This window comes from Glycine soja, chromosome 9 (assembly GCF_004193775.1).
Source record: "Glycine soja cultivar W05 chromosome 9, ASM419377v2, whole genome shotgun sequence".
Taxonomy (NCBI): Eukaryota; Viridiplantae; Streptophyta; class Magnoliopsida; order Fabales; family Fabaceae; genus Glycine; species Glycine soja.
Window position 1 is genome coordinate 3,104,252 of NC_041010.1, and position 25,885 is coordinate 3,130,136.

General features: G+C 33.2%; 3 protein-coding genes across 9 annotated transcripts; 1 reads left to right on the top strand and 2 right to left on the bottom strand.

Annotated features, from left to right (window-relative positions):
- Nucleotides 1–230: 230 nt before the first annotated feature.
- On the bottom strand, nucleotides 231–2,746 carry LOC114367381 (outer envelope pore protein 16-2, chloroplastic-like). The gene is made up of 7 exons (XM_028324556.1): nucleotides 2,531–2,746; nucleotides 2,261–2,312; nucleotides 1,710–1,787; nucleotides 1,395–1,426; nucleotides 1,255–1,288; nucleotides 932–999; nucleotides 231–575 (listed from the first exon to the last, which is right to left on the bottom strand). The coding sequence occupies exons 1-7, from the start codon at nucleotides 2,666–2,668 to the stop codon at nucleotides 432–434; spliced, it is 546 nt and encodes a 181-aa protein (XP_028180357.1). The 5' UTR covers nucleotides 2,669–2,746; the 3' UTR covers nucleotides 231–431.
- A 1,744-nt stretch (nucleotides 2,747–4,490) lies between these two features.
- LOC114367337 (serine/threonine-protein phosphatase 4 regulatory subunit 3-like) lies at nucleotides 4,491–19,637 on the bottom strand. Of its 7 annotated transcripts, XM_028324500.1 has the most exons (24): nucleotides 19,476–19,629; nucleotides 17,282–17,362; nucleotides 16,781–16,880; nucleotides 16,584–16,668; nucleotides 16,434–16,483; nucleotides 15,778–15,857; nucleotides 14,088–14,147; nucleotides 13,340–13,439; nucleotides 13,177–13,254; nucleotides 12,940–13,007; nucleotides 12,750–12,818; nucleotides 12,591–12,668; nucleotides 12,407–12,502; nucleotides 11,354–11,424; nucleotides 10,644–10,721; nucleotides 10,462–10,555; nucleotides 8,093–8,191; nucleotides 7,507–7,721; nucleotides 7,305–7,419; nucleotides 6,260–6,391; nucleotides 6,072–6,179; nucleotides 5,890–5,996; nucleotides 5,705–5,809; nucleotides 4,491–5,614 (listed from the first exon to the last, which is right to left on the bottom strand). In XM_028324500.1, exons 1-24 carry the CDS (start codon nucleotides 19,518–19,520, stop codon nucleotides 5,125–5,127), a joined length of 2,604 nt encoding a protein of 867 aa, XP_028180301.1. In that variant the 5' UTR covers nucleotides 19,521–19,629; the 3' UTR covers nucleotides 4,491–5,124. The 7 variants fall into 7 exon arrangements, 4 of the variants coding, with proteins under 4 accessions (XP_028180301.1, XP_028180302.1, XP_028180300.1 ...); XM_028324501.1 differs by lacking the exon at nucleotides 13,177–13,254; XM_028324499.1 differs by having other exon boundaries at nucleotides 5,890–6,179.
- Nucleotides 19,638–21,207: 1,570 nt separating this feature from the next.
- On the top strand, nucleotides 21,208–25,693 carry LOC114367743 (dihydrolipoyl dehydrogenase 2, chloroplastic-like). The gene is made up of 11 exons (XM_028324936.1): nucleotides 21,208–21,217; nucleotides 21,397–21,545; nucleotides 21,627–21,707; nucleotides 22,444–22,506; nucleotides 22,594–22,668; nucleotides 22,751–22,829; nucleotides 22,914–23,014; nucleotides 23,217–23,330; nucleotides 24,689–24,802; nucleotides 24,960–25,031; nucleotides 25,137–25,693. Exons 1-11 carry the CDS (start codon nucleotides 21,208–21,210, stop codon nucleotides 25,182–25,184), a joined length of 906 nt encoding a protein of 301 aa, XP_028180737.1. The 3' UTR covers nucleotides 25,185–25,693.
- Nucleotides 25,694–25,885: the final 192 nt, after the last annotated feature.

Genomic DNA, 25,885 nt, shown 5'->3' on the forward strand with positions numbered 1-25,885 from the left:
AAACGTAATGGAAACCTTCCACTATATATCCTTCCTAGAAAAATATCTCTTTTCATGATTAGATGCGGTTAGCTTTCGATTCTGTGTATGTATTTAGTTTCAATTTTATATTTTGAATGTTTTTATTTATCCTCAGTCAGCTACTAGAATATTTTAGTAGTGTGTTTACATTCGTGGACAAATAACTTGTCAAGTTTAGATTATTATTCTAGCTAGTAGATGAACGGTGGTTATTAAGGAGAAGAAGAGGTATACATAAGCAAAAATAAGAAAACAAGAACTCGAAATCCTTTGACAAGAAACTAATCACTGATGACTAAAAATTCAAAAGGAAATACTTGCAAGTCCATCTTAAATATCTATAAATAACTGTCACAGTTCAGAAGAGGGCATCCATTTATAACTAAAGCCAATAAGAACAGGGCATCCATTTAGAAAATTCCAGTGAGAAGATTTGCAGCAGTGGAGATAGCAGCTCCAGTGATAGCACATTGCACAATCTGTTCATGAGTGGAATCTTCCAATGTGAGTGCAAGGGTTGCCCCAGTGATTGCTCCTGCAACTGCACTGTTTTTCTGCATCAAACATAATACAGATTATGATGTTATTATTGTTATGAACATAATATATAATGATGTTACTAATGTTGTGAACACTAGAAGGCAGAGATATATCAAATGGCACTATTCTGATTGCTGAGCACAATACAAATGCCTTAAAAAGTAAGAAGTCCATTTTTATGGCACAAAATGAGGAGAGAATGAAAATTATGGAGGTATAAATGGTCTAAAGAAAGGTTCAAAATATCCCAAATTATAAAGTGTAGGATGAGATACATGTGTTGTCCGGCCACATAGTTCAAATATTAGTAGTATATTGTATTAAGGTTGAGATTTCAATTTTAAACTCATAAAATAAACCTAAGTATTACCCAGTCATGAGCTCCACGAGCTTCCTTTAGTCCATATGTGAGACCTGCATACAATCCTGCTGCCACTCCTGCATTCAACAGAACCTTAATTTAAGGTTCATATGACCACATAAACAGGGAAATTTGCCTTTTAAATTGTGCAATTCTGGCAAATAACCATTCAGAATAAACACAGAACATAAACGAGAGGAAAGCAGAAAATGTTGAGACTCAATTAGGCCTTGCAACTTTGGCAAATTTAAGTTATCATTACAGCGCTAAAAACCATCACTATTCCTTAGAAAATTCAAATTTGAATATAACATAAGAAAATGCTTCATTACCCCATTGTAAGGACTCTTTGCCCGTGTTCTTCACCTGAGGATGAGAAAAATTAGAAAAAAGACAACACAATTAACAGAACGGCAGGCATTGAAGGATTACGGTGGGAAAAGTATATATAATATTGTAATTATAAACTCACCATGGCCTCAAGAGATTTGTTATTGGTCTCTCCTAAATGCACAAAACAAAAATTAGTACAAAATATCAATACTATACGAACTTAAAGCTTTCCTACCCCAGAGAGTAAAAAATTCAGAATAACAATGAAGAGATTGACATAAAAAGGAGAATGGGACACAATTTATTTTCTTTCTTTTTATTTGGTGGGCGTAGGAAGTTATCAATCTATTTTCAACTCCAGTCCTTTGAAATATTTATATTCCGAGACAACACTTCATGTTGAGGAAGAAAAATTTATATTCCGAGACAACACTTCGTACTGCATGACATGTACCTTTAAGACTTGGCAAACGATTTTTCTTGGCGCTTGAAATTTCTGGTGGCAAACCTCCACTATTGTCAGTCCCGGTACCTATGATTATGCATACACATCATGCACTGCAATGCGTCATCACTACATAATACTCATTGGTTTTATTTGAGCAATGATTTCTGAACACCCAATTTTTTCAAACATCTAATTAACACTCATTATTTCTATATATTTCTCTTCCTATCACATCTAATCATCTATCATATTTATTCTTTTTCTATCTTCTATCTGGCTAGGTGTCAATTAAGTTTTTTGGTGTCTAAAAATCATCTTTCATTCAAATTGGACCAACATTTCTGTGAGAGAGAGAAAGTCATAATTTATTTCAAAACAGAGATTAATGAAAATAGATTTATCAAGACACCAGAGAATTACATTACATACATAAGAACAATTCCAATCAAATCTTAAATCTAATTATATACCAGTTCTGCATGTTATTTATATAACAATGAATAATGGTCATTTGCAAAAATAAACTTGAAATAACAGGAAGTGGAGGAGTATTGCACCTTCAATGGCTGTGAAATAAGCCTCACGGGACACAGCTTGAACTGCTCCAATCTGGAAAAACAAAAACATATATATAATAAAGGAAGACATGATCAAGGTGGTAAAAAAAGAGAAGAGATGGAGGAAAAGATCATAGGTTCGAATTTTTTTCACTAAAAAAAAAAATCATGCATCGGGATAGATATAGAATCAAATTAAGAACGAAACCACATGCATGCAATATTCATGCAAACAAAAAGAGAAAAAAGGAAATGTGCAGATATATATACTCCAGCAGCTTTGACGAAGGTCTCAAGGATGCGATTAAGAAGAGGATGTCCAAGGTCGAAGAGTCCCTTCTTGTGGAAGTTACAAAGCTCATCAAGCAGTGACCGAGTCTCCAAGTTACTGCTCGTGTTCAGGTTCATCTTAATTAACTAAAATTACTACTATTGATTCACTTCGAAGAGAAGAAAAAGGAAGCGAGGTGTTGGTAATAATAGCAACAAAGGGAGAGGGAGAGAGAATATATAGAATAGAAGAAAGAAACCAAGAGAAGTGGGTTGGAGAACACGTGTACCCACACGTGGCGCTTTTCTGAGACAACGAGAATGCGAACAGATTCATTTGACACTCGAAATACGATGATGATATATTATATTAGATTCGGCTTTCTTTCCTTCACTGATCATGTCACTATACTTCTTATTCTAGCTACTAATCAGGGGTTAATACGAACGACTTGGTCATCTTCTGCAGATTTTACTAGTTTCTAAAGCTGTGTTTGTTTCATCGTTTTAATCTGTCGGCATGCCTTCCAATACAGCAGTATTTTGTGTATCCTTAAACGTACATTTGAAGCTTGTTCAATGAAAAAACAAACACACTAGATCATTTGTAGTATTTTTACTTCTTAATTAAAACTATTCATTTCAAGTTTTCAACAACAAAAAAACTAAGACTATTGATATTTTAGTTTTTTTTTTTAATATTTATAAATTGAGTTTTATTTATTATTTTCTTCATATAAATTCTTGTTTAAGATAATTATATTTTATTTTTGTTACAAAAGAGAATTAGCAAAATATTTTAAAATTATTTTTAAAAATGTCACATTTATACCGTATATTAAATGAAATAAAATAAAATATTTAAACTTTTTTACTGGAATAAAATATCTAAAATAAATACATTAGTATTCCATATTTATTAGATATATCATGCATTAACCTTCAACATCGATTATTTTAGAAAAAAGGTTAACAATATTTGAATATTCAAAGGTTCATTTTCCTTGTCTCGATCTCTAATGTTCAGAGCTTACACACGGAACTAACCTTCTAAATTTATTTGCCACGATCATTAATCCAATGCAAGTTGAAATAGAGAAATGTCATTCACCTTTCTTTCTTTTATTATCATAGTTACGAAATATCTATCCATTTTTTATAACTACTCTTGTGACTAATTATCTTTGAAAAAATCTCTTTTCTTAATCACATTATAATTTTTTCGATTCGCAAAACTCAAATTTAAAACCGGTTCATGTTTAGTTTTAAAACATTCATGCTCACATTGTTTCTAGCCTAAGATTTGAGTGAACAACATTGATCGGTAGGATTATTTACCGGAAACTTGCTGATGGTCAAGCTACTTGATTTCAAAATGATTTACATATCATTTTTTTATTTAATACACATCACTTTTTTTAATCTTTATGATCATTCACATTTTTAACCCTTACCGTCAAAAGATCTAACTTAACTGATTAAATAAAATGCATCAAGTTATTATAAATTTTCTGACATCATCTTCGGATTAAGAAAACTAAAAATACCTTCAACTTCAACATCTGCATCCTCCAATCATTACCGTCTTGGCAACGTGTTGTGAAGAAGCCAATCAGCATTGGTAATACTGTTATTGACTACCATGCAAAACAAAAATTCAAGCTAACCTAATACGAAACGTTTTATCCATATCAAAAGTGAGCATTGAAAACACATCCTTGCGGCCTATACCACCACTCATAAGATGATAAGATTAAAAGTTTCCATTTCCAACGATACCTTTGGGTAGAGTAAGAGTAAAAGTTAGGGGGTGAAAGTTCCCCATATAGTTTGGTAGTTGTACCTAAAGAAACGGAAGAAAGTATGTGCCCAAACAATGGACGGAAAAATTGATACAGGCCAAGCCGTCTCAACTAGAGTTTTACCTTAGAAAGACATCATACTAGAAAAAAAAACAGAATTAAAAAGCTATCTCAGGCGAAACTAACCAACATGATTTTAGTTACGATGACAATATGGGAAGTCTAATGCATACGTTACAATCCAATATAGCTTTACATCGGATCATGTTTTCTCCTTACTACATTTGCGAAAAATTGGCCCTAGAAACTCACTGCACATATCCCTATATCACATTCACCACCAAAATTGGGTAGGAAAAAAAAAACCTGTGTAGGGCGAATATTGACGCCCTCTATCAATAAGTAAATATAACTTATATAAGTAAAAAATGATAAGAGGATCAACCCCCCAACCCAGAATCCTCTGCAGAATGAAAAATGAACTGTAAGAGGTTGAGAAGGAAAGGTAAAAGAGAATTATTGCTGGTGAATGTTACACAGAAGCAACAATTACCATGCCCAAAAAGCCTACAAAAGCAGATTGAAGTTGCTGTATAATATCTTGCCCACTTCTCAGTGGCACTGTACAGTATTTCCACATGTCCTCCACAGAAGGAATGAATAATCAGAACCTACCACTTTGTAGAATGCAATCCTTTGTTTCACATAAGCACAGCAACCACTTAGCACCAGCAAATGCATATACGTCAAATAGCACAAACAATCTGCCTTCCTCTGTATGGTTTGAAAATCTTAAGATCCATTTACGGCCATCTCTGGGGAGGATTTTGGTGAAACCAATGTATGTTCCTCACCACCCAACTGTCCATTATCTGAAGTGCCGTACAACCCATCAGAAAAATTTCTATAGGCGGCAGTCTCTTTCTCTACATGGTTCACTTCAGCCGTTGCATTGCTATTCTCACAGAAATTTCTAGAAACATTTGACTCCTCTTTATTGTCTTCTCTACAAGGACCAGTATGAACATTGACTGAAGGTTTCTTACCAGGCAGCACAGTCTGGCTCAATGTTGAACACAAGGAAGCAAAAACACTATCTTTTGATTTTGAGTTTTTTGACAACTTCTTTGCAAGCTCAGGGTTCTCAGAAGGCAATTTTCTTTTCTGCCTGAGAGACTCCATTGTCCCTTCATCCTCTTCAGAAGCTTCTGGCCTCTTTGGGGGTGGCCTGTAATCTTCATCCTCATCATCATCATAGTCAACCAGTCCACCAGGCCTTGGACTGAAAATCATGAGAAATACATTACCTTAAGGATGTTGCTCGGAAAATTAAAGCAATAAACCAGTGAAATACAATGAAAAAAAAGTATACCTTAACTTTGAGTAGCTTGCAGCAACTCCATTGGATGGCACAGGTTGTTGTTGCTGCACTTTCTGATTATGTGAAATGGATGCAGAGGTTGTATCCTCCTCGTCACTGATTAACCACCAAATGTCAAGAGACCCCATGCCAGTTGTATAAAATCTCCAACAATACATGTGAGAGAAGATAAATACCTGTCATTAAAGTAGTCTTCCTCTTCTTTATCCAGAGCACGCTCATCAAGTCGTCTTCGAAGGTCAATCATAATAGCAGTACCTTTTGTCCCATCATTATCCAAACACTGCAAGCAATCACATAATCTTGAGTCGGAACTATGTGCTTGGGTAGGACTGGGTAAATATAAATTTGAAAATACCTGCTCATATTTTACTTTCAGTGAATGAATGGAAACCAAATACTCAAATTTCACTAACTGGTCCCAGAAAGAATCAACTAAATACTTCAATAATAATTTCAGATTCTCCTGCATTATACAATGTTATATCAGTACAAAATTGCTTGAGGCAATGATATCCATAATGGATACATATAACAGAATGATACCTTGCTAATATACTCGAAAAGTTCAAGAACAGCAGAGTTGAGCAGATTGTAGCGATTACCATTAGCAACAAAGGCATCTACTATTGGTTTGAGAAAGTCGCTTCTAACAAAATGATCTACCAGATGCTCATCCTGCAGGGCAACACATCAAACAGTTACATGTACTGCATGAGAAACTCATCATATATTCAAAAGAAACAAGAATGATATAAAGGGGATTACAAAAAATAGAATCAGGCAGTTACAGCTTAAAACAATGTTGAAAGCTACCAGCATGAACAACTCAAAACAGCTATTATAACAAAGTAAACTAAATTGCCCAAAACTTACATTCGGGCTAACTGATACCATCATATCCCCTCTTAAAAATCAAAAGCCGGAGAATAATTTGATTGAAAAGAAAATATTACAGGCATTGTTAACTGTTATCAAGAAAGAAGGTGCTCTCTAACTGCCAAGATTTCATTCTCAAAGGTCCTCATACCTAGTTACCTTCTCAATAAAATTTACTGCAATGAGCTCCAAAATGACAAAAATGTACAACTCAATAAGCGATAATACGATTTTACAAGAAAGGAATTCCAGCAGACGAGAACTAACAAAAATGCAGCTCATGTAGAAGTTGATGGAAGGAAATAACTGAAAATAAAAATGAGTTACAGGATTCACATACAAAATATTTTCAATATTCCATTCATAAGGAGATGAAATGAAGAAAAAATAAATTTCATATTTCATAACTTCAGGCCATCCTCAAGCTTAAATCACTTGCACTACTATTCAATATTGCCTTACCCTAAAAAAGAAACAAATCAGTAAAAACACCTCTTTAAATATAAATACTCAGGTATCAAGGTTCGTTCTATAATGATTGAGGGAGGGAGATTGTGCTATTTGCACTTTATATAAGGCTGTAAGACCCATATGAATCCTAAAATTACAAGCCCATGGATGAATGTCAAGATTGGGTTGATACATATAGAGTTGGGAAAGGGGATCTTCACTCTGGCAGTTGCCAAAGAAAAAACAGAATGTTTAAACATACATGACGTGATAGAATAGTACGAACAAACCGAACAGCGCCAACAACTAGGTATTTTTCTCTTCTCCGTGTCAGTAACAAAATTTTATCAATCACTTTATTAAGAAGAAAGTTGCACCTGCAAAAGGCAGAGACCCATCACAATCACATGAAATGATCAGCAACATAAAGTCATTCTGATTACTGCCTAGCAAGAAGGAAATACTTTATCCTGTATGGATGGTGTAGGACACAAAAGCATAGCAAGTCACATATGTTTGATAGTATCTCTGGCTTTGTCCCACTCTGATACTTAACTAGGCCACGATCTATTGATTTACTATTCGCATGAGCAACATTTTCTGAAGGACATGATGCTGTTATAACTTCAATCAGTTGTCCCAGATGCTTCTCATAGAAAATGTCAATAATTGTATCCTTCTGTCAAGTGAAACTGGAAAGTTACTAAAAACAACTCCAGTAATAACCAATATAATAAGCCAAGAATGAGTCACATGAAAGCATTTACTATTGAACAATGAGTTAATGACAACTCAATTTTGGACAAGCTAATAAGTTAATAACAATAATCAATATAGTTTAATTTAATTTTTTAAAAGAAAAAAGTAATTTTTATATTTTACATTAAAATATGATTTAAATTTGAATTTTAATATAATAGCATACCAATAATAACAATAATTTAAATTTACAAAAGAAATTGTAAAATCTTAAAAAATCAATCCAACTCCCATACTGTGATCACTCCTAGAAAGCAAGGCAAAAATAGAGATCGGGAAATAAAAATAAACCTGTGCTCCAGACAATGAGCATGAGTCTAATAGACAGCGAAGAATCTCAAGAAACTGGCAATGCATGTCATCTCCAAAGTCTGTTGTCATGCCTCTAACCTGTACATTAGAGAACATAATTAAACAAAATACTTTAAATTCAGAATCCACGTATTTACATTCCACAATTCCATGACAAAGAAAATCAACACTACATCTTTACTGGGGATAACTTTTGTGCACAAAAGTTTATTTCCATATACTGTTGAGGCTAAATTACTTTCAGGAACTCTATAAAGGTCAATATATTGATAAAACATTCAATTAGCTTCTAACAAACTTTCATAAACAGCATAGCAATGGACTACTTAACAAGTATTTAAATTCAGGAGATGTAGCACTTTACATTGACAATTAACAGATGCAACAGATTTTAAAAACCATTCATATAGAATCTTTAAATGAATTAACAAATAGAATATCCTGGTTGTCCTTTTAATATAATATCCATAAGCAAGCTTATTTACACCCTTGATTACTCTATTCTTTTTGTTAATAAGATCTTACGATCAGAATACAGGATCATACCAACTTTCACCACCATTTACTTGTGTCTCTGCTGCCTCAAGCTCTTGTACATCAGCGCCTAGTTTGCCCTAGTCTTAATAAGACGTGTCTTATGGTTCCTACTTGCTCCAAAATTTTGCCTTTTGAAATGTATCTTGTCACTTATGAAAACATACTCATCATACTTGTAGTCATCAAGTCAACAAAATACTTCATCACCTGGTTCACTCCAATATCTAGATTCCTAGTCATGTCTATTCAATTTTAGGCTACACTATTATTTTATCACTTTCATTGATTATTTTTTTCCGATTGTACTTGTTCTTCATGAAAAACCTTCTAATGTTTTTACTATATTGCAAGGTTTCTGGACATAAATTCAAAACTAATTTGGTACTTCTAGTAAATCTTTCACATTGATAATGTTGGTGAATATGTCTTCCCAGTTTCAGTCTTTTTACTTTACAGGGTATTATTAATCAAACATCTTGTACACACAACACAACAAAATGGTGTTGTCAAAAGAAAGAATAATTACTTGGTTGGTTGAAATCAATTGTACCCTTCTTCACCATAAAGTTCCCCTTCGTTTCTATGGAGATGTACTTCTTATGTCATGTTATTTGTTAACCGCACTTCACGATCAGGTTCCCTACTCTTTCTTTTATCCACAACAAAATTTCTACCATATTTCTTAGTATCTTTGGTTGCACTTTGTCCATGATTTCACTACAGGTAAAGATAAATTGCAAAATCTCTCAAATGCCTTTTTTCAATTACACACACCTCCAAAAGGGGTATTGTTTTTGCCCTCAATTTCCATGATACATAGTTTCTGCTGGCATCACTTTTTTTAGACTTCCCCCTTCTCCTCATCTGTTGTACTTGATGCCGATTTCACTGCTCACCCTCTGCATATTCCATTTGTTGTTCCAGCTCCAATAGTTGTTGGAGCTCCACTACCTTTGCTTACTTACCAATGGCAAACTCAGATCCAGCAATACTTCCTTCCACTAATCGCCCATCTCATCTCTTGCTCCAACCATCCCTCCACCTATGCCGCTTACCCCTAAACTTCATATCGCATCACAAAAATATATTCATCCTTTCACAATCCTAATCTTCTACTTGCTAGATTTCAACTTAAAACCAATTGGCACAAAGTGAAGTTGTCCAACAGATATATAAGCTACTCTCTATGCTTGTACTCTTTAAATAACAATCATTTATCTCCTTCCAATTTATCTTTTCTCTTCTTTGGATTATGTGTCTATTCCCAAGTCTCTGTGTGAATTCATGACTAATCCCAATTGACACCAAGTGATGTTGATGTTTGATGAAATGGCAACTTTACATTCTAGTGGCACTTGGGAACTTGTTCCCTTACCTCTTGACAAGACTATTTTTTGCTGTCTTTGGGTTTATACAGTAAAAATTGAACCTGATGATCATATTGATAAATATGGGGAAACCTTTTCCAATGTGGCAAAATTGATCATTAGAATTGTTTGTATGTCATATCTCCTACATATATCTTGTACAAGGAAACAGGCGAAAGTGTGGAACATGACATCAAGTAGTATAAATGATTTCATAGATCAGAAATACAGAAAGAGAATATGAAGATTTCAGCCACACTATACTATTTGCTAGTCTTTTTAACAGTTCAAACAAGGCATTGGCGATCACACCCATCTCTCAAATAAATTAAACACGAGCAGAAAGACACACATGCACAAACACCAAGCTCATTTCATTTCCACTATTTCTTTATACATAATTCATCTAGAAAGATGTGGCCTCATTTGCATACAGAAACTTACCAATAGTCCAAGAAGTGTAATTCCCTCCTGTCGAACAACATAAGACTGCAGAAGATTAGGATCCAGATTCACGAAGAGAATGAGGATATCTGTTCTGCAACCATCACAACATTTGCCTCTTAGTAATTAATTGTAAAGAATGTCAAACAGAACATCCAAAACCAAAAAGGGGTGATCAATACCCAGTAAGAACAAGCTTCTTGTCTTGACTTTGCAAGACATCAGTGACGATGTCAAAGATGCCCTCATTCATCAGATCCCTACAACATGAATTCAAATCAAAGAACCAATGAAATTTAAGATCCCAAAAATAGAATATGTAGCAAAATATAATAAAAAAATAACCAGGAATTTTCAGGTAGATTAAGTAACTGAGTAAGGCATCTAACCTACTTGTCAAAAAAAATTGTGAGAGCTTACAAATAAAATATCCAAAGGCATGGCTTTTGATAATTATACATGAAGTTGCTTTCAAAAGATGTTTAGTGTTGTAATAAAAAAATTACTAGGCCTTGTGAAAATACCAAACTGGAGATATCAAATTTTATGTTAACGTATGCTAATGATAATAGTTTAAAAATCAAAATTGAGTATGAAAAATTAAAAGCAAATGCAAGCCTCTACAGCTCCACCATTGAAGATTCTGATGAAAGAAGCACTAGCACTTTAAGACATGCTTGATCAGATTATTCCTTAAGAAAAACAGCAAACTTTTTTTTTTTTGCACAGCAAGAAAAACAGCAAACTTGAGAAGAAATAGCACGCTCTGCCTAAATAATTACCAAGAATGCAATCAAACAATAGCAATTGATTCAAAAAATTGGAGAACACAAACTGCATAACAGGCTGACACTGTCAATTGTCAAGATTCACCACTCCAGATGCTACATACCAAAAAAGCCGAAGCTGTTGAACCATCTGTAAGCTCTTGCTTAAACTACAAAACTCATGCAAGAAACGGACCTGTCCACCAAATAGAGAGACAAAAATATTTAACATAAGAATTACCAGCAACATCAATCATGAACATAAAAAAAAAAGATGGCATTAACATTAAAGCAGTTTAACCATAAAAGATAAGAAAAACATTACATTAATGGAATCATATATCAAATATCATATATAAATACAAATAAAGGTCAAGCAGGCATGCTTCATTTTGAAAGAAAGTGAAGCTCAACCTCAGGTGAAAATCAAATCACAATCTATTTGTCCAAAACACATTCCACCACAGGATGGCACATGTAGTGAAACAACCAAGATTGGAGAACAAAAACTTGAATTAAATCAGGCCGAGTTTAGCTCTAAAGGAGATGCAGTGATATGAAGATTAAAACTAAAGGAAAGAGATTCATATTTGATCATAACAGTACTTTATTAGAGCATAACACAGCTACTTTATTGTGTGCATACATGTACTATATTTCCAAACTGTTCTATCAGGGTAACTAACTAAACTGTATTCAGTTAGTTGTCATGCTGTCAGTTACGAGTTAGATATTCACCAAGTGCTCTATTAAAATCGGTCACAGATTCAAATGAATAGAAAATTATGATATTATTTACATGTCTGCCTCAAACTCTATCAGTACTAGTACCTAGAATAACTATGCAACAGTTAAAGGGGGGTGGTACCTTGAATAACAAAATGCATATTTTCCAAAGTTTTGAAACAAAATCAACTGATTTGAAACGGGGAGAATAAAAGATCAATAGTTAATATGATAATAACCAAAAGAAAGTGTAGACAACAGGGACCATTTATTGGCATAACCTCACACTGGAATTCCGTTTCCTCTTTTAGTAAAATTTCATCAAATGTGACTGCACACACAAATAATAAGCTACGCCACCAGGAGGGAAAATGTTAACTTATGAAATAGCAATGTCATGCTGGAAATAGTAAACTAGTACTAGTCATGACCAGGAGAAACAAAAGACTTACCATATTTTTCTTTGATTCAGGAGAGGTGGTGGGTGATTTTAACCTAGCAAACAACTCCTGGATAAATGTACTGTCATCCTTCAATAAAGAAACAACCTAAAAATAACAGAGTAGTCAAAACAAAATATATAACAGTCACTATATTATATGTTAAGCCTTCTTTCCATACAAATCAAAATCTTACAATGGCATTGTTTGCATGTATTATGGAGTTAAGATTTGCAACAGTAGCCTCATCCAATACTCTAGCCAAAACAACATCCTAAAAACAGTAAATGAAGGTAAGGAACAGATTACAAATAAATAAATAGAGTAAACAAGAAAAGGCTTAGAAGGAGGAAACCTTCAAAAAACCAACTCTATATGTCTGATGTATCTTCGATAATACAGTTGTATTTTTTATAGGTATGGCCTACAAAAGAAAATAGTTAAATACTATGAGTAAGAAGTAAAATTTCCTTGCATATCTAGAGATCTACCTGCCACCTAGCTTCTCTCCCAAAATAGAATAAATAATCAGAACCCAAATATACCTCCTTATAAATAACATATTCCTTTAAGAATTTACGGTGATGTTGAACATGGGGAACCTCTGGATCATCTGAAATGGCATAAGAGATTCAAGAAAACTCATTTTTAGTGTTTTTACTACAGTATAGTCAGTACACACACATGCATGCACACACGTGTATAACACATAATATGTAACGGCTACACACCAAAAAAACTCATTTCACAAGGTTGAGAAGGAAATCATGTAATGAACTCACACTCAAGGGCACCAACAATGTCCATCATAAACTCATCACTGAATATTCGCTCAAAAATTTGTGTACTATTAAGCAAAACTGCAAGAGAAACAAACATATATCGGAAATGGAAAAATGTCAACAAAGTGACAAAAAATAAAATGGCATAAAAAAAAATACTGACCAATCCCTTTGATTATTTTGAAAATCAGGTGAAGGCCATCCATATTTTCCAAGTCTTCACAAACTCTAAAAACTTCCATGAGCTTCCTAAAAAAATCTTGCTGCATTGGAAATATAAATTACAAAGGGAAATCTAAAATATATACAAGGAAAAAAAAGGATGAAATTTACATAATCCTAAATTTCTAAAGCACTCTGACATACAGATGATTAGTGTGAAGTGTGTAGACTTCAGAATAAAAAAGGAAAAAATGCACTGGAATTGACTAAATAATCATTCTAAATTTGCAAACAAGATACGCATTAGAAATTAGTAATTAACATTAGTATATAATGGTGCAAGTAAAAATCAACACCATAATCATCATCAATATCACATAAGTCTCAACTGTGATACCATACACACTGAAAACTTAGTTGACAATATCACGATATCATCAGGAAGTACACTTTTCTTCTAATAAATCATAAAAGAAACATACCTCAATTTTTATAATTCATGGTAATCTTCATCTAAATTTATTTAAAGATAAGTAAAGTCAATGACTTATGTAACATAAAACTAGAAACATTATATGAATGAGAAGTCATGGATGACTTAAAATAATTATCTAGTGCATCTTATCCTTTCAGTCCTTTTAATGGATGATCTATAGCTTATAGAGAGACATTGCCAAATCATGCAGAAAGGTAACCAGCCTAATCTATGAAGATATATGCACAAATACTAGTGGTTTATTTTAGCTTACATAGCTTAAAATTAGTTCCACAAGCCATGACTGATCTGTATTGCCACTCTCAACCACCATCTGTGAACAGATAAAAAAGGATGAATTTCACTAAAGCTGATAAGTGTAAACTTTTTAACTGAAGTACAACAATAAAATTCAACTGAAGTAGAACAATATCTACCATAAATTGTGAAACAGCTTTCTCATCAGAAGTAGAGAAGGATATCATAAAAGCAACAACAATGTGTGTTTGTAACAAAAAAATCATTGAAAAACGAACACAAAATGTGTGTGCAACAGAAATTATTAACTTGTAAGTGAAATTGTAAGAAATAAATTGCATGAATAATACATACATATTGGTGTTCATGTTAAAACAAAAATGATTGATCAATTTCATATAGGAAATAGGATGTTCATTAATTATTACAATTCAATATATCATTATAGGACAATTAGCCCCTGGCCAATTATAGCTGTCAAGCTATCAAAAGTATGGTTTGCATTCTAATGAGTGGGATGCCAATTCAGAGGATAAAGCAATGCATGCAAGCCCCAGGAAACTCATTTCATAAGTTCATGCTTGTTTTAGATCTTTCCTTGGGTTTGGGTGATGGTTCCCATATTAAATTATAGGGGAACCTTTAAATGTTCCTCAGCTCTTTTATAGAGTTGTTTATCCCTCTAGTGTGCACAATGCTCCTATAGTTAAGTTTTACTCTTTATCTGATTCTACTGTTTCTTTGAATTTTCATTTCTTAGAAATGTATGATAAGGAACTCTCAAAAATTATACTTATTGAGTTTAAATTCGAATAATTCTTACAACTTTCAAAAATAAACTGATTTCTTCTCTTTGTTCAGAATATCAAATAAATAACAATTTACAAGTTTCCCAAATCTCTTTCTCTTAGAACCCTCCATCTCTGTCTCCTACAGGTGCCCTCAGAGATTGGCATGCTGTGTTACAGGTTTCATTACATTTGTTTTTGGTTTAGTTTTGAAGATTTCAAATCCTCTTGCATCTGTATCTCTCGTTTGTTTGTTAAATAAATTCTGTTTATTAAAAAATTCTATAATTATAGGATGAGACTTCTGTATAAGATAGCTTATTAACATCAACTTGTCAAATGATCTCCAATTTGCCTTATATACCAGTTTGTACATCTAATGATGTTCAGCATTGGACTTTGTGCTAGGAATTAGACATAAGGGAAAAGGAATTAGTTAGATCAGAATAGTTAGTTAGTCAGTTAGAGAAGTTAATAAGATATAAGTAGGGGGAAAGGGATACAAGGATTCATTCAGTTTTGTTAACATTTGTAAATTTGTGAATTAGGCAGCAGTACATGTAGAAAGGGTCAGAATTTGGGATTTAATTTGCCATATTATTGGTGGTAATTGCATAAAACTAATGATAATTGTACAGCAAAATTGTTTGAGAAAGTAAATCAAAAACATGAATGAATAGATTTCAATTAAATAAACTAAGGTTGTAAAGCAGTTGAAACAAGCACCTCCAAAGTTCACTCAGGATTGCAAAGATTAAAAGAAAAAGTCAACAATACCCACAGTTAATCTGCATAAAACTATATTCAAATAAAGAGAAATTTGAAAGAACATGTGATAATGATGAAATTGCAAAACTATAAATAAAAGAAGAAAGGTAGAAATAAAATAACTGAGAGGATTAAGGCATATGCCCAAACCTTAAGAATCAAAGGAAGCGTTGACAATTCAACAGCGGGCAACTCCCTTGACTCACTGTTTACACTGTGAAATGCCTCACCTGAAATACACAACAAACCATAAGACTAAGTCCATAAAGCACCAAACAAAATAATTCTGCAATATAACCGTTTCCAGATAAAAGTTTGACATTTAACACAGCAACACTAACACTGGTACAAATTTATCCAGTCATGCATACAAAAATTAAAACAAGACAGTCTCACAAAAGCCGGAATATATACAGTTATACACACACTGCAATCTACACCCAAAACAATGGTTACATTACATGAACTCAGAGCTCTCGGACCAATACAATCATATCATAGGTATTTTGTGCCTTAATAAGGAGAAGTAATCAATCCACTTTAGTTCAAGAAGGAATTCTATGTATAGCACTGTATGGCATTTCAATGGTAAAGCGGTAATTATTTAACATTAATAATCAGCACATGAGAGGTATATAAATAATTCACTAAAACAAAAACATATTATTACTGTAGAGAAGCAAAAAACAACTAACGTTGAAATAATAATAAATAAAAAAGTATTAGAATATATTTAATAGATAATAAATGTAAACAATCTCCAGTACAGAGAGGGAATAATAAGGTTCAAATTTTGCATTACTTACTATTTAAAGTATTAAAATGCATACTCCTTTGCACATTGCAAATATTGTCCCTGAATAAAACAAGCATAGGAATAAGATCAATTCCATAGGAGAGAGAAGAAAACCAAGAGAAAGATATGAAGTAATTAAAGTTTAATAGTTATTTGCTACCAAATGTAAGAGCAACCACCAGGTTCTTGAAAGCTAAGAGCCAGTTCTGCAGCATATTCTGGATCTCTCCATGAAATAATTGTATCTGCATGACAAAATAGTGTCTACCATTAAACTGAAACAAAATGAACCCTGATATGCTTCAAGGACAAATAGTGGACTTGTCAATATTAAGTGTAAAAAATGCTATCGATTACCTTCTTGTTTCCTATAAATATCATCAGGAGAGATACAATGTGAAAGTATGTTTTCATTGTCTTCTTCATCAAAAACAAATAAACCCAGCTCTTCTGATCGCTGCATTATAAGATATTATGATTCTTCATTCCTTGTAAATACAAAAATCAAGGCCAATCAACCACCTATTTCTGTTGAATATTAGAACCATATTGTGTTGTTAACTCTAAATAGCATCTTTATGCTCTAGGACAGAAAAGATATAATGTTATTGTTATCAGACATGGTAAGGCATTAATCCTGATCAACATCACCAATCCTTGAGGAGATTACATCTTTAAATTATTATTGTCTTAAAATGCAAAGGTAAAAGCCTCTGACCATACACATAAACAGACATTAATGTGCATGGGTAAACGCCAAGGGGAAGTCAAACATACAATGTCTACAAACAGAAGTGCCCACATATGTAACATATGTGCTGGTCACAAATGAAAGCTTTACCAAAACAGTGTACAAACCTCCAAATAATCAACAGTGACATGCCCAGTGCCCTGGTCATCCCATTTCCCATCATCCTTCAGACGGTAGACCGTGACACGCTGAAATCCAATAAGAAGAAAGACTGAGTAATAAGTCATATAAACATTTTCACCACATGAGATATCAAGATTGAAAACACATTCCTTGCAACTTTTTCCAAATGAATATATTGTATTAAATCAGAATTCAAAAGTAACAAAGAAATACAGAAACTATATTCATTCAGCAAGCTCAGGTAGCCCAACTGTTAAGTGCTGTGAAAATAGCAATTTGGTATGACTGAATCATTGAAATCCTGAGTAAACCATTTACTCAGAGCCATCCTTTTCTTTCATTTAGCAAAAACTGGATATGATAATAGAATAAGCATATTTTTAATTTTAATGAGTTCTTACTTTACTAATGACTAGAGAAAAAACTGACAAAACTACGTGTGTGCTAGAACAAATACTAATGTTGATGTGGTATATGTCCATATTACAATTCATGCCACTCCACGTTACTACAGGCAACAAGTAGAATTTGATTCCCAAAAGGAAATAAAGGGGCAATAAATAAAGCAAAAGTAGCAATGTAGCATACAGAAGAAATAAATGACAAAAAGTTTAAGACAGTAAATAAATAATTTCTTGCAGTTCTCACACTGGAAAGCGCAAAGAAGCACAGACAAAAGATGGGAAGCATTATGGATAGCACTGTCTATGACCATTTGGAAGCACAGAAACAGCATGGTCTTCAATAACCAGCTCTTCATTCCCGAAAAAGTCATGGACGAGATACTATTCCATACCTGGTCTTGGCTAAGGTGTATGGAGAAGGATTTTAATACCCACTTTAATCACTGGTCATCTAATTTGAGGGAGGAATTCTCTTAGGGGGGGCTGACATATCCTGTCATTGTATTCATTCTTACTTGGGCAGTGTTTCTCACTGCCTATGCTATATGTTGTACACTTCAGTACATCTAGTACTGACCCTTAATTATAATATCTTTTGCTGTGCAAAAAAAAAAAGTAAATAAATAATTCATAACCTTTTGTGCTTAAATGTAATTCTTGATTTAACTGGCAAAAAAACTAAAAAAAGGAGGCACATTTCACTATCAAGGAAGAAACCAGGTACATTTAGCAAACACTAAATGTAACTGACTAACTGCATGAAAAGATGATAAAAAAATTGAGTGGAACTAGTGCATTGCATCCTGACAATGACAGCAGCAACTTTCCAAGTTCTTTGGCAGCATATTACTGGAGAGTGAGACAAAAATTTCAGAAAACAGGGGGCGGGGGGGAACAACACCAGATTATTGTCTCACAAATCATAACCACAACCCAAATCACCTCCGAGTGGATGAATAATCTTGACCTTTCAGTTCAAGCTTTTAGAAGAATTTGATTTTGATCCAGTCTCATTGTATAACTACTTCACATTATTAATTGTGCCCTAAAACCACAACTATACAAGTTTAAGAGCATCTACTATACAATGTTCTTTTTTTCTAATTATTTAGATTTAGATATGAACAAATTAAATATTGTATGCATTCCCAGTGCGATAAATGTTTTGCATTTTCTTTGACACTTCCAATTTTTATTCCCTTAGCCAGTGCTCCACAAGCACTCGGTAGCAAACCTCTTATCAACTAATCACCCAAAACCAAGCACGGATTGTTAAAAAGGTTTGACTTTCACAACCATTATTTAGAAAATCGAACTTTTTAATTGTCTCCCGACATACCATCCATTGGATATTGTAAAAAAAAATATAAAATTAAAATCTTTCTAAATTTTTAAAAAAAAAATCAAATGGAATCAAAATAAGTATTAGTTTAGCACAACAACTAGATACAACAGTAATGCATATCCAAGCAAACACACTATCCTCCACTTCTTCACCTCATGATTCTAATAATATCAACCAAGTAAAATGATTGCCCGAAGCATAACTGATAATAACACTAACTGAGTGGTAGCTAAGGATAGGGATACACAGTCCAACACTCCAACTGAATTCACAAGCACTAACACTTACTGATACGTTCAGCAATTCACTAATAAAACAAATCGAACCTCGAACTCTGGACACATCGAATAGCAAAACAAAAACCAATTGCATCCACTAAAATCAACGACAAAGCCTAGAAGCTTCCGATTACAAATGGAGCACACTTGCCTGCATCGAATTGGTGTTGTTCTGCGATTTCTCCGTCGCGCCCATGGCAGGGAGCAATTCAAAATTTCAAAAGCAAAAAAAAAAAAAAAAAAAAAACAAAGCAGAGACGGTGAATTTTGGGGGTGAGGTTCAAATTAGGGTTTGGAGGACGAGTGGAGCGAGAGAGGAGAATGCAATTATAATATTCTCCGTTCAAAAAACCAGTTTCGCGTAAATGAAATACCGGGAATGCCACTGGGTTCCCACTGAAATACGGGATTTGCCATTAGCTAGATGGATCCCACCTTACCTATAATTGGCTTGCTACTAGTTTGTTTAAATTTAAAATAAGTATTTTTTTAAAAGTCTTATTTAATTGTTAAATAAATTCTGGACTGGTTTGTTTAAGTTTATTTTTTAAAATAAGTGTTTTTCAAATAAAATAAGTAATTTCTAATTTTTTATGTGTTTATCTAAATTGTTTTACCTAAAATAATTAGTTTTTTTGTTTTTTAAGAAACATCTTACAAAAGCATTTTTTTTAAAACAAAAATTAAACAAGCTTACTTATTATATAAGTGTTTTTTTAAATCATTTTTAAAAATTTAAGCAAACTGATCTATTATTTTTTATGAATTTGAATTTAAATTTTACAAGATAGTTGCATATGCATTTTGAGCATGAGCATCATTTATCAAGTATAACAAGTGGAACCAAATTGAACTCTTAAAGCTTGAACTTGACTTATGAAAAAAATTAATGTTTCAAATTTGACTCATTTATTTAATCTAGCCTAATAAAAAATTTGGACTTAAGAAATTTTAAATTTAAACTTGGCTTGTTTAGATGATTTATAATTTAATTATTTTTCTTTAATGAATTTTTTCTTAAATAATTATTTAACTTTATCAATATAATATTTAATAACTATTTTAATACTATATAATTATTTATTAATAGCAAAGTGAGTTTAACATGTGATAATTGAAATTTAAAAATAATAAAAATATATTAGATAATTAATTTAACGTTGTTTCAAGAGGATTAAATTATAATTTTTATCTCTTAATTTTTCAAATGTATGATTTTGATCTCCTAATTTTTAATTGTAAAATTTAATTTTCTTTTTGTAAATTGACGATTATCGAGAAATTTTTAAATATGTAATGAAATCGTCTAACTCCTCTCAAAAAGAAAATTACCAGTTAACTTGATTCTTTTTTATGATTTACTGCTTATTATATTTTAAACGCTTGACTTTAAAAAAAAAATCCGTTTGATATGAACCAGCTACCTATATGTTTCTCCCTCTATAGACCTAAAGAATTTAGTGTACAACTTGAAAGAATGGACAAAAAAGTAAGTCAAGCTTATGCTATTTTGAGTTTTAACAATATTATCTTATTACTCATGTACTAAACTTTTTAAGTTTTTTTGTAGTTTTTTACATGGAATGCATACACATCTAAAGCTTTCCTATTGGTTTATACTGTTCCAAATTTTATTCCCTCTAAAATATTTAATATTTCGATGCATGGATGATGTTTAGAAAGATAAAGTTGATCCAAAAATAAATTAAACTATAAACTTCATGTCATTCTATTTGGTTTCATACCCATCCTCTTTTTCAGAGCCACTAGTACATGTAATTTATAATAATTTTAAAATGTAATAATAGCTCGTAAATTTAATAATGGACTAGATTACAACATAACACATATATGCATGGGAACCAAAGGCATTTTATTCTCACATGTCTGCTGGTTCTTGTTTAAAGTACGTGACAAGTTTTAATAATACCAAAGGCATTTTTATTTTTTATGATGTTTGAAAGTTTTATATATTATTTCATTGTTTGAAAAGTTGGAAACCTTATTTGTGCAGAAGGGATATAGTTGTATTGAAGCTCTGCAGAAGGGATATAGTTTTACTGTTTGAAAAGTTGGTAATAATGGTACTCTGCAGGTTACTTTTATTGAAGCTTTAGACCAGCTCATGCCGGGATTTGATCCTGAAATTAGCAAGTTGGCTCAGAGGGTTCTCATAAATCCCCGGAATATTGACTATCATACTGGAGTTTTTGCATCCAAGGTAACTACATCTGGTAATTTCTCATATAAATTTTTGTTGGGTAGCTACTTTGAATTTTCCATCATCATGTTTTCTATATAGATCACTCCTGCAAGAGATGGAAAACCTGTCACAATTGAGCTCATTGATGCAAAGACCAAGGAACAAAAGGACAGTTTAGAGGTACCTTTTTTCCTGAAGGCTTTTAATTAATCATTTTGTTATTACTGTTAAAAACTCTCCCACAGAAATACTAATTGGTAAAGGTTGATTGGAGAACATGTGACCAGGGAGCAAACTCATACAGAATTAGTCAGACTATTTAGTAGTTACCTTTTGTCATATGCATAGTAGGACACTCTTAATACAACATGCTCTCATGGTATCAGAGACCTTGTAATGAACTCAGATCACATTTTCAAAATTCAAGTGGTTAATATACTCACCTTGAATATAGCATAGAGAGAACCATACAACAGTACAGGTACATATAGCTCTGCGCAGGCAGACAATTCAGTGACTGATGCATAACTGGGGCAGAAGTGGTTAATGTTAATGTTCAAGGATTTCGCCTTCCAGCTTTTCTAAATTTACATTTGAATGTGCTTATCTTTAGGAGCTAGAGGCTTCTGTATCTCCATTGAATTTAGTAGTGCAAGCTGAAATCCTTGAACATTTGTAGTGTTACGGATAGGATTTACAAGTGCAGTACCATTGCAAGTTGTAACTATCTGAAAAATGTCAATTATATTTATAGATCACATTTTACATATCTATCCATTCATCCATCTATTTATTCGTCCATCCATTTATGTACATAACTATATATATGTATGTATACACACACGCATGCGTGATGCCTCTATCTGCATATTTAATTACTGAATTTTTACAAGCCGCTGCTTCTGTTATGCTATAGGTGGATGCTGCACTAATAGCAACAGGAAGGGCTCCATTTACACAAGGTCTTGGATTGGAGAATGTATGTCTTTCTAGCTGAAATGTCTTTAGGATAAAATGTTTTCCTCAAAGGAAGTGATTGGATATTTTTCTTTACATGTTCCTGCAGATTGATGTTGTAACACAGCGTGGTTTTGTTCCTGTGGATGAGCGCATGAGAGTACTTGATGCAAATGGAAACCTGGTTTGTTTCAATTGTTTCATGAATACATAATTTTTTTTCTTGGTCTGACACATTGTTACTGATTTAGAGTATGGAATGATAGGTTCCTCATTTGTATTGCATTGGTGATGCAAATGGCAAGATGATGCTTGCTCATGCTGCCAGTGCACAAGGAATTTCAGGTAAGAAGCAAGTAATGTAATTTTGCTACTAATATTTGAGTCCTTTGCTTCCATTCACTTAATGAAAATATTGTTGTTGGAAAGTGGTTGAACAAGTCACTGGAAGAGATCACGTGCTCAATCATTTAAGCATACCAGCTGCTTGTTTCACTCATCCTGAAATCAGCATGGTTGGATTGACTGAGGTATATCATATTTTCTTTTCGTTGATGTTTCTTCTCTTCCTCCACCCACTGCTGCATGTTTCATTCTTCTGTGCACATGGCTAACTGTCCCTTCCTCTGTTCTTCTGATCTGTTACCCCCTTATATTATATATATATTAAAATTACTCATTGTCCCTCACTCATATGAACTCATGGATTATGATCAAACATTATATATGCAGCCTCAAGCAAGGGAGAAAGCTGAAAAGGAGGGTTTTGAAGTAAGTGTTGCCAAAACAAGTTTTAAAGCTAACACAAAGGCCTTAGCTGAAAACGAAGGGGAGGGTCTTGCCAAGGTTATATTTCTGTATCTTTCCCTTGATACTGTTCTTGTACAAAAGCTTATAAAGTGATTGTTTGGGTTAGATTGTAGAGGAAATGGTTTTAAAACATTTGGTTTTTTAAATTTTTTCGGGCGTTGTAAAGTGCAATGATTTTGAAGTGTGATTAATATAGGGATGTTTTTCGAAAAATTACTGGATCCCCCTTGCTAAAATTGATTTTGTAGTCTAGATCTTGTAACCATCTTACAACCTTGAAAAATTTAAGAATTAATTTGGTCAAACTACTACCCAAACATTATTATGGACCCTCCAAAGATCAGGATTATGCTCCTGGAAGTGAGAGATTGGGTCCCTCCACATACCTTCTCCCCCTTACATCCCAACACGAGACTCTTGGTCACTCAAAAATAATCTAAGAGTTCGTTTGGATAGAAAATTTTAATTGAGAAAAATAATTTATCAGAGAATTTAAATTTCTTTAATCTAAAATTTATTATTTGGATTTTTTTTATGAAGAATTTAAATTTTTGAAATTTTAAAATAGAATTTTAAATATATAAAAATGTGAAATTTTAATTTTCTTCTAAAATGTGAAAAATTGAAATTCTCTTCTTGATAGAAGAACCTTCCAAAATGTTTACGTATTTCTTTTATAACCTTCATCCTCTCTTTCACATGAAAGTTTTCGAAATTCCGTTCTCGAACTCACGACTCTTCTCTTACACTGATGATTCTCTTCTTCAAGAAACACCGGCTAAACTCCGCGTCCATGGGTGCGGGCGTAGGAGGACACATAGAACTACACTCGCCAGTCAGGGAGCAGCCATCACTGCCCATCACGCGGTGAAGATGCTCGCCGGTGCGGAGGGCCTAGGTCATGCCTTGCGTCGTTGACTAAATGTTGTGGTCGGGTGTGGTGATGTATGCCGCCGTGTCCCGGTTCCCCTATAACTCCCCCTGCAGCATTAGTATTCTTCTTTTTAGAAGCACACCAATCATATATTTTATTCTCTTTGCATTCATTTTCTTTTACTCTAAAAATTTTAATTTTTTTTATCCAAACACAATTTTGAAAATGAAAGAATTTCAATTGAAGTATTTGAAATTCTTAAAATTTAAAATTTCTCAAAATTTTAAATTTCCTTATCCAAATACACTCTAAAGAAATTGGAGCTAGCAATTAGATGCTGACAATGAGTTATCTACTAAGGAATCATTACTTAGGTGATATCAATACTATTTGGTTTAGAGCAGGCAGTCCTGGTTTACTTCTTGACCGTATTCACTCTTATGCTTTTCTCTAGGTGCATTGTTGTTGTTCTTTACTTGTCTCATTGTTTACTAACTATTTTTAAGCTGTTTTCATGCAGTTGATATACAGACCTGACACTGGAGAGATATTGGGAGTCCATATATTTGGGTTGCATGCTGCTGATCTCATCCACGAGGCATCCAATGCAATAGCACTAGGATCACACATTCAGGTGAATTTTCCTACCATAGCTGTCACATATGAGAGCCTGGGATGTAGTTAGTAATACATCTTGGTCCATTTTTGTTGATGAATTACCTGTTTATAGCCACAAGAAACTTTTTATCCCTGTCTATGGTAACTCCCAACGTTGTTGTGCCACAATGCAGGATATAAAATTTGCAGTTCATGCTCATCCGACTTTGTCTGAGGTGCTTGATGAGCTATTTAAATCAGCAAAGGTGAAGTATCCATTATTTACTTCCAGACTTGCACGAACTAACACACAAATAGTTAGTTATAGCCGGTGCTTTAACACGTGCTCCCCTATTCAATTATTAAAGCAGGTTAAAGCACAAGCTTCTGAGCCAGTAAAGGAAGCTGTTGCAGTTTAATCTTCCTTAAGTATCTGCTTTACAAGAGAGTTTCCTGTACAACGGAGTTTCAATGCATTTCACATCTTCTGGCTGAATACTTCAACACATTCAGTATCCTGTAAAAGAAGGGAACCATTGAAGGAGTCTCACCAATGATCTCCGAATGGGATGAATGTCGATATATTATTTTCTTGGCATACTTTTGTGTCCAGCAAAGATTATATTCGTTATTTTTGCGCTTTAGAAACTCGTTTCCTCCAAGGTGTAGTCAAGATGCTTCTTGTTCGAAGGCCTGTGAGAGTGTAGTCTATTTCTCAGTGCTTCAGTTTTGATTGAACATGTACATGAACTGTCAATTTTTCTTGTAAGGTTTCTCATGAAATAACCCTGTTGACCCAATAACACAGTCCACTAGATAAAGCAATTTTGTTCTCTTGTTTCTTGTCTCCCTGCTGTTATCATTGATCTTTCCAATCATTGTATGGCAAGAAGAAGCTCAAGGACCACGAGTTCATGATATGATCAAGATGGTTATGCTGTGTCATGTGTTAATCTATAAATTGTTTATTAATAAAAGATAAAAACAAGGATTGTGTTCCTCATATTCTAATTATAGATTTATTATTTATCGTATTCGATTGGATAATGTGGAAAACAATTTAAAGATATGATCCCTTGTGAATTGTGATTATCTTTTTCGGATACTCACATTCCTCTAT